The sequence below is a fragment of the Mauremys reevesii genome, linkage group 1 (assembly GCF_016161935.1).
Source record: "Mauremys reevesii isolate NIE-2019 linkage group 1, ASM1616193v1, whole genome shotgun sequence".
NCBI lineage: Eukaryota > Metazoa > Chordata > Testudines > Geoemydidae > Mauremys > Mauremys reevesii.
This window is the reverse complement of record NC_052623.1, coordinates 26,093,859-26,105,916: the sequence shown is the minus strand read 5'-3', so window position 1 is coordinate 26,105,916 and position 12,058 is coordinate 26,093,859. Positions and strand designations below refer to the sequence as shown.

General features: G+C 39.9%; 1 protein-coding gene across 9 annotated transcripts in view; it reads left to right on the top strand.

Annotated features, from left to right (window-relative positions):
* The window catches only part of DLG2 (discs large MAGUK scaffold protein 2), a 1,428,123-nt gene that overhangs the window by 978,282 nt on the left and 437,783 nt on the right, over nt 1–12,058 (top strand). For all 9 annotated transcript variants that reach the window (XM_039519937.1, XM_039519936.1, XM_039519928.1 and 6 more), the window contains one exon: nt 1,899–2,023. In XM_039519937.1, coding sequence (XP_039375871.1) covers nt 1,899–2,023 — 125 coding nt within the window. The remainder of the gene's footprint in view (nt 1–1,898; nt 2,024–12,058) is intronic.

The following is a 12,058-nucleotide window of genomic DNA, read 5'->3' as shown; positions in this document are numbered from 1 at the left end:
AAATATAGGGAAAGTAAAATGAGCTAGACCTGATCCTAATGGATAAAAGGCTAAATCATAGGTTCATCGTGCCATTTTAGAAAGGTTTAGTAACCCCCTGTGGAATATCTGTAAAATGTTTCAGTGCTGTGCCATTTCCAATATTACAGCTAGCCGAATAGCATTACAACATGTATATCCTGAAATCCTTTTTGTCTATTATTTAGTCCAATATTGAAAAATTATTCAGGACCACGTATTTACACTGGGCCTGCAGATTGCATGCAAATCTCTTCAGAAATAATAATTGATAATTGTCCTGTTCGTGACTGTGAAATACTGATAGCACTGGCTAGAGCTTGGACATGTTGTACACAAGTGATGTATAAGCTTCCCCACAAAGCTCTGCCAGTGCACGTCATTCCTGACCTCCTAACTGAAATGCATTTTAAGGAGAAGGAATTGAGATGTGATAAGAGAAAGAGAGTTTTGGGTGGGTTTGATGAGCAGTTCTCCCTCCTCACTCAGGGCTAGTCTACACTTACCTGCCGGGTCGACGTGGTGAGTTCGACTTTTCGGAGTTCGAACTATCGCGTCTAATCTAGACGCGATAGTTCGAACTCCCCGCGCGCTCCGGTCGACTCCGGTACTCCACCACTGCAAAAGGTGGTGGCGGAGTCGACCTTGGAGACGCGGACTTCGATCCCGCGGCGTCTGGACGGGTAAGTAGTTCGAACTAGGGTACTTCGAGTTCAGCTACGCTATTCACGTAGCTGAACTTGCATACCCTAGTTCGACTCCCGCCCTTAGTGTAGACCTGCCCTCAGACTGAAGCAGCCAGTTATCTGTGTCTACAAGCAGCACTGGCGATAACAAACCCCAGAAATCTACTAGGCAGAATAAAATCAGAAAAGGGTTTAAAATAAGCATATTGAACATATTTTACCCCATAAACTTGGTGAACAATTTGTACATTTATCTGCAGTAGCTTATAGGGTTGCTGTAAGCCTGAATTCATGTTTGTAAAGTTGCTTGGATTCCTCAGATGAGGGGAGGCTAGAAGGGCACAGGTTTATATATTATTGCTCTTCAAAAGAATGTCTGTGATGACAACAACTATTTTAAACTTGAAAACAATAACGATCGGTACATAATTCTCAAAGAGGTTCTAAAATTGCTGGCATGTGTATAGTGTGAGAGGAGGTTGGCACACTAGGTTATGGGTGTGTGTGCAAGTATAGATACATGTAATAATAAAGGACTGTTTACCTGATACATTCTAATGGCTACTTCAAATGAATTATTTGCTTTTTCAAATATGCAGAATATGTGTATGCCAAAATTTGCTCATTTAAAAAAACATTTGGAGATGAGTAGTAGTTGCTTTTCAGCAGAAAATAATAATAGTAATATATTTTAACTTTTTTTTCCCTCCTCCTGCACCCTGAGGTGCATCGGACATCCACCATTTTATTCAGAGTTCCAGTTTATGTAGTGATGCTGTTGTTTCTTAGGCTTTTTTTTTTTAACTGGAAATTAAAGCATTGGGGGTAAAGTTTTCAAAGACTCCTAACTGGTGTAGGAGCGTAAGTCTCACTGAAAGTCACTGGGTCTTGGTCTCTGAAGTCTCTTAGGTACTTTTTGAAAATCTTATCTTTAAACTATTACATTAAGGCTTGATCTTCTGCGGAAGTCTACAGGAGTTTTTCCATTGACTTTGGGAGTTCTTTGTGTACTTTTCTAGCCTGCCTTTTTTTAGCTGACAGTGAATTTTTTCTGGCTGAGTCATATACACCTGGAAGTATGGCAGTGCTAAGTAAAAAAGACACCTTTGAGAGCAAGGAGACAATGCTCAAACACAGCAGCTAAGTTCTGAGGAATTCTAGCAGCTGATAAGTTTTTTGTTTTCCTTTTCCCAGGGTAATTCTGGCCTGGGGTTCAGTATTGCTGGAGGAACAGACAACCCTCATATTGGGGACGATCCTGGGATATTTATTACTAAGATTATACCAGGAGGAGCTGCAGCAGAGGATGGAAGACTCAGGTAAAAACTTACTACATTACATGCATTTGGAAACTAAATGTACCATTATTAATTATTTTATAATGCTCCAATGTGTGCTAGGTGTTTCACAGAAGACATAGACGTATGGGGCTGAATTCTCCTCTTTGATATGCCTGCACAAGCAGCATAAAGTGGCCAGAGAAGGCTACTGAAGAATTTCCTCTGTGCAGGGGAATTTCCTGCTGGCCTAAAGCTGACAGAGGTAGCCCTGCCTTTTTCTCTGCATCAGCCATCCCACCTGGCTTAAGAGTGGGCAGGACAGGGGCATACCAGTGTGGAGCTCTGCCATGCCTAATCCCTACACATACGCACTTGAGGAACCTTATTCCAGCGGCATAGATTAAGTCTTTCCCTGTACAGCCCTGACTTGTCACAGCTGGCCAGCACCGAATTAAGAAGCCACAACCAGCTGTCTGCAGCTTCCCTTTACACTCCCCTTTGGGGACCCCTTACTGTTCCTTGGCTGCAGGGGTGAGGTATGCTTTCTTCCATCTTCTGATGGCCTTTCTTCTCAGATGAGGACCTAACCACAGTGATCTATTCTGTTGCCACCTCCAGGCTAGGTTATTGCTGTTACTCTTGGGTTGAATGCTGCAGCCACATGGAAGCAGCAACATATGGCGGTGCACCTCTTTAAGCAACAACGGACAAAATGAACACACCATCCCAGTGCTTGTGCTTCCCATTCATTTATGGACTGAATTCAAAGTCCTAGTTCTAATCTGCAAGGCCCTTAGCATGCTAGGTGTTCAGTTATCTCCATGAATGCCTCACCATCTGCCAGCCACTAATCGTATGTCTACGTTGCAATTAAAAACCCGTCTGTGGCCAATGCCTGCAGACTTGGGCTTGTGGGGCTCAGGTTGCAAGGCTGTTTAATTGCAGTATAGATTTCTGGGCTTGGGCTACAGCCCAAGCTCTGGGACCCTTCCACTTTGCAGGGTCCTAGAACCCAAGCTCTAGGCTGAGCTCAGAAGTCTACACTGCAATTAAACAGCCCCACAGCCCAAGCCCTGCCAGCCTGAATCAGCTGGCACAGACCAGCCATGGGTGTTTAATTGCAGTGTAGGTATCCCGTTCTCAGCCAGGGGAGGTATGCAGAGGTCTTCCCGGGGGTACGTCAATTTATTTAGATATCTGATTAGTTTTACAACAGGCTACATAAAAAGCACTAGCGACGTCAGTACAAACTAAAATTTCCTACAGGCAGTGACTTGTTCTATGCTGCTCTATATATTGTACTCTGAAATTAGAGTACAATATTTATATTCCAGTCAATTTATTTTATAATTATATGGTAAAAATAGGAAAGTCAGCAATTTTTTAGTAATAGTGTGCTGTGACACTTTTTGTACTTTTATGTCTGATGTTGTAAGCAAGCAAATAGTTTCGAAGTGAGATGAAACTTTGGGGACTGCAAGACAAATCGGACTCTTGAAAGGGGTATAGTAGTCCAGAAAGATGGCGAACCACTGCCTTAAGACTTCTGATGCACCAGAGGGAAAATATAGCTGGAAAGGCCCAGGATAAAATTCTTAGGCTGTGTAGCTATAGTGTTCTGAGTGGCAGGGGCTGAGTTGTAAGAATTCCTTGCCAAAGGAGATCAAATGACCCTAAACCACACTACATTCAAAACATATGGTAAGATGCATCTTTTTACCAAAGCCTTTTCCTACTAATAAAAAAAAGAATCATGGGACGGTGGAGAGTTTCAAGCAACTTTTGGATATTTCTTGTGTATATAAGTTGCTGCGTTTGGCACTATTACTGCTGCTTCTTGTTAATTGTTTGTATTATGATAGCACTATGGGGCCACTGTGCTAGGCATTGCAGAAACATAACATAGACAGTCCTGATAATAGGCACTCAAGATATTTGTTATAGTGCCTAGCATGATTGGGGCCTTCACCTCTAGAAACTACCTCCCTAGAAATAGTAAGATATCCAAACAGAATTTATATATTAGCTGTTGAATTTCCAAACAGATCTACTAGTGAAGATATTTAACTATTTTAACAGACTGTTTTAGCTTTTTAAGCCATTGTAATGGACAGATTCACTAAAGTTTTGCTTTAAATAAAGTATCATATGAAAACAAGTATTTAGTAACTCACTGCTTTGCTAATTAATGACCATGGACTCAACTCATGATTTCTTATAATTGCTGTGTTGTAAAATACTTAGAGACATGTTAAATTCACAAAACGTAGTATACTAATGCAGCGCTTAACCCATATTAAAAACAAAATTGGCAGTTTTTCTCTGCAGCTCAGCAAAGGTTTAATACTAGCGATATAGTGAGTTATCCTGTTAGTAAGATTTAAATATTTTTTTACAAAATATACTACATAATATTTACTAGTATATTGTGAAATAAATAGTTCAAATTGAACTATAGTTTTAAAAATAAATGATAAAAGTGCAATTGGTGTTGTGTTTCTCACAAATTTGGAAGCTTCAATCATTCACAATAGGTCTACCATCATTAGAGCAAATTAGCTAGATGCAACTGTAGTTGAAATTTAATCTGAAGGGCAGGCAAGTGTGCTGCTTTCAATAAAACTCTGTCCTTCCTCACTGAGAATGATGTTTGAGGCTTGTATATATTTATCTAGGCTTCTGTGGTTTGAAAGGAGGAGGAAAGAATTTCTATTGAAATTGGCTTTATGTAAAATCTGTGAAAACCTGAGCAGTTTCAGAGGAACATTCAGTAGTAGGAATGTTGATACAGATTTTTCAAGGCTCCTCCATAGCCTCCTAATTAGACTTCTCTCCCTCTCAACAAGTTGCCCAAAGCTCCTTGGTTGTTTCCCACGTCAGTTCCCAACAAGCTCTTTTATAATTTCATAATCTATAATCATTTGTATTCACCTTCCTGGCTCTCACATGCATACTGCACCATTATCTTGTCTTGTTTTTAATATAGTTTGTTATAATTTAATTTTTGTACAGTGAAGTGGCAGAGAAACTGTACATGAAGAAGCTAGTTTTCAACTGCAAAAAGTCTGGGCGGAATGCCAGAGATTTGTTTTCACATAACTCCATATTCTCCAGGTTTTGGGGGAGGGAGTGGAGGTGGGAACATTTCTTTTATTCCACAGCTCTAGTTTTCATACTACCACTTAGAATTTGAACTGTTGCTTTTACTTGTGTAAGAGGATCCCTGATTTATCACCTGCTGTTCATATTCCTCTACTCTGTTCAGCATTACAGTGCTAGTGAATGATGCAGATTCTGTCCATTTTGTATGAAGACCTAAGAGTTACTTCATTAAAGATTTTCTGGGCAGCTTTTTTGTTCTGTCCTCAGAATCCTCCTGCTCTTTTGAGGCATAATTCTGTTTTCCTGTCTGAACTGTAGCAGTAATCTCACTGTAACTTGGACATTTTGGAATTTCTGTGACCATTACTGATATGTCATTGAAGGGATGAGTTGTCCCAGGGTAGTCTCCACTGTCCCTTTTGGTATTGACATTTTACACAGCAGTGTGTTTATCAATTGCACCCTCTCTACAGGAACAAAACAAAAACAACATGCAGGAACGGCCAACAATGATGGCCATGTGCCAAGTACCCAACAGAAAAACAATTTAGAACTCTCTGAGTAGGAGTTTGTGATCATGGATAGAGAATGAAATATTTGCCTTGTGTCCATATCTACCCCAGATTCTGCCTGCAGATACTTTAGATTATACAGCAGAGTTGATTGTGTGAATAGGGAGCTCAATTTGCTATCTGTTCCTAAACCCCAAAAGTCACTTGCACAGCATTTTTTTTAAAGTGGGGAAGCAATTTTGTTCTGATTGATTTGAATAAAGACCATCTGATGGTGGGATTTTGAAAGTGACCTCCAATTTACAGCAAATAATCCTGCAAACTTCTCTGAATTTTGTTTACCTTTATTTATGCGATTAGTCCTATGGAATTCAGTGGGACTACCTGTGTACGTAAAATTAAGTACAAATGTAACTTTTTGCAGGATTGGGCCCCAGGCGACTGATTTTTTTTTTATACTGGGACACAATTTTTATATAGTGTACAATGCTCAGTTTAGCTTTGTACTACTCCAGTGCCCTTATCCCCACGGAAACATGTCTTTTAAAAATAAACAGCCATTTTATATTATATTCATTTTAATAGAATAATCAATTTACATAGTTATTTTTTCCCAGGAAAATCCCAAATATTTTACAGCTACTATTTTTTCATACATCACCACTGAAATGTAGCCGTCTCAGGAGCTGAGGGTAGCAGTCAAGCAGGGGTAAACACAGTGTGCAGCCTCTGGTGCAGAGGATATTTTGCCTAAGGGCACTGGGATGAACACCTAATCTTATGAAAGACATGGAGTTTTTAACAATGTCCAGAGAAAAAAGACCTCAGTTCTTTGTTTTCTTTCATAGGTGGAGAATTTGAGATATTAACTTGTTAATTTCAGGTTGAATTGTATTCTTATGACCTTATTATACCTTTATAAATACTGTAAAAAAAATGACAGAGCAACCTAACACTTAATTATTGCCACTGTGCTGTGCGTTGTGGCCCCTCAGAACTTCATGGAAACCACAAGAACAGAACATTCTGCTGGAGAAGCACAGGTCCTCACCCTTGAATTTAAGGGAGAAATCGCCATTAGTCATTTGTGACACACAGTGAAGTTGTTCTTCCATCCAGTAGATAGCAGTGTTACACATAGAAGGCAAATACTTCACTGCAATATTACTACAGAAGTCCTGAGTTTAGACTGTGTACTTGAAGAAATAGAATTTTCAATAACTTATGGTTGAGTGACCTTTTCTTTTCCCCTTATGTTCTTTTGTTAGAAAGAAAAAAAAAAAACTGCAGTCAATTTGGTTGCCTGGATGGAAAAAGGAGCTTAATTTACTATTACTACAGATCTTTTTAATGACTCACTCAGTCTATGATAATTGAGATTCCTGCTTTACACAGGCAATCTATATTTAACAAACTCATTGTTCTATGTGAAAACTGTGGTCGCCAGATTACAGACCCAGCAACCCAGTCCATTGACATGACTTAATTAGCAAAGGCCTCAGAAAAGGAATACTGAAAAGCAGTTAATTAGGGTAAATCATAAATTGAGCTAAGCCCCCCCCCACACACACACACTGTCTGAGCTGTACAGAATAGGAGTTGAGAACTCTTTTCACAGTAATAAAAATACACATGAACCAAAGATAAAGCGTAAATTTGTTTTCAGTAGTGATGGACCAAAACTGATATAAAATAAAAACACCCTTCTGCTTATTGTTGCCAACTCCCACAATTTTATTGCCAGTCTTGTGCTATTTGATGTATTTCTTAAACCCCAGCTGCAGGGGTGATTTCGCTACATGAGAATCTCAGCTCTCATTTAAGAGAGAAGAGAATATTCTGGCCCTCATGTTTGCCAAGAAAAGCTTGAAAATGTGAACCATAGAAAGGGTCAAAACCCAGAAAGCAAACAAGAGAACCCCAAATGTATTATTTTACAAACTCTTTTTAAGCTAGTCTCATGATTTTGGGGGCCTTATTCATGCTGACTGTTAGCAGTACTACACAACTCAACATGAGTTTGTTTGAAGGAATATGGATTAGATAATTGAAATGGTTTGGGTTTTAATTAGAGCCTGAGCTGCACTAGGTTGGTGGTGGGACAGAGCTGGAGACAAGGAAGTGGTGGTACCAGGTGAGGTCCGACAGATGTTTATAACTGCTGCCTGTGCAGGGGAGTTAGGTTAGGGGATCATCATAAGACTTCTATCTATGTTGAGTTGCTGTGGAATCTTAATAAAATGTAGTCAGACTGGATTTCTTCCCTAGATCTTAAAACACTTTGCTGTGGGAAAACATCATTATATAGATGGGTAAGACAGGAAACAAGAACTGAAATGACTTACCAAAGTCAGAGAGCAAATCAGTGGTAGACCTGGGAACAGAACCCAGCTCCCCCTGACTTCTAGTCTTGTGCCCCCTTCGGCTCAGCTGGGTGTCAAATAGCAAAGGGTTTAAGAAAACAATGTCTGTGTTCTCTGTACACTTCTTAGGCAAACCGCTGGTGTGTGTTGGAGGATTATAATTTTACCTATGGATAAGCAGTAGAAGAAAGGGAACTCTGAAGAAATTAAGACCCTGTTTTCATGCAAATATATTTAATAATAAAAAAGAGAAATACAAAACTGTTATAGGGAAAGAATTACATCCAATTGGAAAGTTATCTTAACATGTGCTTGTATTTGATTTGAAATAGACCAGGGGAAAGGCTGGAACTGATTCCATTATGATCAAAGCTTGAAGATGTAAATTGAATTAAAAGCATGAAATTTAACACCTCCTTCTGCAGCATGGTCGTAGAGTAAGCTTTTTAGTAATGTCCATTTTCAATATTGGATTCACCACTGGGTGATAGTTTGTTCAATGCCCCCAAATACTTGTCTAGTCAATGTAGAGCCTATGGAGAGTTATTACAAGTAATATGCAAGTTTTTCAATAAGGAGCTGAGAGAGTTTCCAAATGAACTGGGGCTCATTGCCATGCTTCATCTGTATCATTGATCAAAGCATAAGAATAGAGAGAACACACTTTGTGATCTACAGTGCCTCAATCCCTGTTCTGTTTTATTATATATAGGTTTTTATACCATGCTCATCACCATAGTATCAGGGTGCCTTCCATTAGTACGTTAAGCAATGTGACTACACACCTGTCACATGTTGCCTTTCTCTCGTTCTCTGTTGGTTATGTAAGTTTTGGTCTTGAATTTAGGACATCAGTACCAATATTTAATACATTATGGCATAAAGCCTTCCCAAGACATTACTAATAATTACGGTACTGCTTCAATACATTGATTCATATCTGCACTATTTACAGACCTCTGACAGTGCCATTAGTTCAGTACATAATTTAGTAGTAAGTTAATCAGGAGACATTCACCCCATTAAACAAAACATGCTCGTTCTGCAGATGGCTGTAAATTAGAGCATGAATTATTGACTGCTCTGGCCTGGTTTGTGTTAGGAAGTTTATGAGCTCATTAACTTTGATCATTTTAGGTATCTATGTGTATTTTTTATGCTGTCATTAAAGAAAATATATCTTCTACTGATCCAGCTTAGGAAGAGTTTTCAACTTCATAAGGAACATACCTGGGAAAAATTGAATGAACCATAAATTAGCTGTGTATAATAAGCACAAACCGAAGAGGTTCCATACACCCCTAAGATCCATGTATTATATGATTTCAAATGATGCTTTCTTAATATAAACTTATAACTGCACTCACTGAGACTTAAACATTCAGAATTATCACCTCTTCCTCCATCTGGTCCATGTAAAATACTGTCAGTAAACACTTTTCCTCTCTGCTATTCTAATCACATCACGCTTCCCTCACTGGATGCCTCCACTGGCTTCCTCTCTTTGCATATAGAGTTAGAGCTTCTTATCCTGAGCTATACAGCTCTGCCCATCTCAAGCCTTGTCTGTATCTCTGTTCTCCCTTCTGTAAAACTCATATCTTTTGCATAACATTCAAGAGCCAACTGTGTGTCACAATACGGGTTTGATCCAATTCCTATTAAAGTCAAAATGGGAGGCTTTCCGTTGACTTAAATGGGATCTTGATCAGGTTTGATATCTACATCCGCTGTCCTTCCAAATTAGGGTTGCTAGGCGTCCGGTTTTCAGCTGGAACGCCTGGTTGAAAAGGGACCCTGGTGGCTCTGGTCAGTGGTGCAGCGGGGCTAAAGCAGGCTCCCTGCCTGCCCTGGCTACACGCGGCTCCTGGAAGCAGCTGTCATGTCCCTGTGGCCTAGGCACAGGGTTGATCAGGAAAGCTCCGTGCGCTGCTCCCACCCTGGTCGCTAGCTCTGCAGCTTCCATTGGCTGGGAACCACTTCCAATGGGAGCTGCGGGGGCAGCGCCTGCAGGTGCCGGCAGCGTGCATTGCAGAGAGTCACCTGGCCACCCCAGCGCCTAGGAGCCAGACTTGCCAGCTGCTTCCAGGAGTCACGCGGAGCCAGTGCAGGCAGGGAACAAAGAAAAGCTGTAGAACAAAGAAAAAGCTATGAACATTTTCATGAAATGGAATTGTGTTGAAACATCCATTTTCAGATTAGAAACATCAGATTTTTTATTTGGGTGTCTCTGTCTAGTCAGAAGTGACTGGAGAGTATGCCCTGGACCCAAGGAGCCTTCCCACTGAAAATTTTGCTTCCATCTGAAACATTATGGCTTCAATGTCAAAAAAGGTCTGACTACATCTAGCTCCCAGTGCAGTGTGAATTTGATGATGGCATGAGCCCAGATGTTTATGTTCAGTTTTTATTTTGGCAGGCTGAAAAAATTTCACTGAGCGATGCAAGTGAGAGAAGGGAAATGGTGATTTTTTTTAACAGTTTAATTCCAGCTAAACCAGACTAGAATTTCATGGGACCAAAAAAAAAAAAAAAGGTGGGGGGGGCGCTTTCTCACTGCTGAATTTCAAAGGCCTGCTACAAACAAGGAAGGCATATAAAAAAGAAAAAGTCTCAGGAATGTTATATAAAGGAAGTGTTACATAGAAAGATCACTACCTCTTCACCCTCCATAACTTTCAAAGTCTTTCTCTGCCAATTTCTATCAGTACTTCTGACAGCAATTAAACACATCAACATAATTTTAAGTTCAGACACATTGTAGGTAGATTATACCCCATCTGTCTATTTCATCCAACAGTACTGAAGGGGTTAACACATCAGCGTTTAGTACCATCTCCCTGCAAATTACAATAATAGCCTGAGAATGCTGCAACAGCAGAATGGTGCTATAAGGCCAAACCCAAGTGGTTGTTTCATCAGCATCTCTGTGCACTGCTATTGCAATTACAAGTATTAAATAGCTCAATAATCACTTGTTGGGGGGGGGGAAGCTTTCTTGATTATGTAGCTGGGAAATCATCAGGTCTTTACAGAGACTATTGTTAGTGAAAAATATTACACATCTGGTACCATATAAAACAGCCTTAGTGTTGCTTCCCTCTCAGGGTCTTCAGAACTCTTAATATCCTTTCAGTTTTTTCCACTTTCCACCAAATATGAGAATGATAGTTTGGATTAACTTGAGTCTTCATTCAAAATTCAATCCAAAACAAAGCCCTTTTTGAGAGACAGATGAGTTCTCTTTTTTAAAAAAGGGTTTTATTTTTAGTCACTTTGTTACTTCCCAGATCTAACCAGAAGTGGAAGTGCCAAAATACGAAGAGACAGGTGGTTTCTGTAGTATTGCGCACGCTATCAGAAATTTCATCTGTGGTTTGGACAAGTATCTGAACTTGGGGCGCTTAGCGAAGCCAAACAGAACCAACTTTTGTTATTACCAATTCCTTCACCCAGTCTTCTTCCATATGCATTGTAAATGTTAGAGGAGGGGCTTTGAAATGTTGTGAAACGTGGCACTAAAGTAATTGATATGAAAATCATGTCGCACACAGTTCCCTTTTGCTCTGACATGCTGCTTGCTAGTCTGCCATGTCATATATCAAAAACAAAGCTTGTCACTTCACTCATTTGTATGGTACTAGAAGCAGTGGGCCCTGCTGCTCGGTTTAAGTATACAACCTATTGTTGATGCACTTGAGACGGCAGAGTTGAGTACAGAAGTACCTATTCTTTGTCCTTTTTATTATATTTATTAGTTTGGAATATCTTGTCTTGATCAATCCACCACCGAAGGGAGTATTTTCTACGTTAGTGCAGTACTCTTAGTTCTGTCTTCAGCTTGCTACATGATCTTTGGCAAGACTTTCATTCCTCTGTGCTTAAGTTTCCCCATTGTAAAATGGGTATAATGATCATTATCTCCTTCTGGTGCCTTGTGGGGCTGTTGTGCAGCTTGCTTCATTAGTGTTTGCAAAGCACTTTGAGAGCCCAAAGATTAAAGATGCTAGTAAATATACCGAGTGCAGAATAGCCTTCTGGGTTTTCTGTTGAAACTGGTTTTCCTGCACAAACATGTATGTGTTGCAGATATCCTG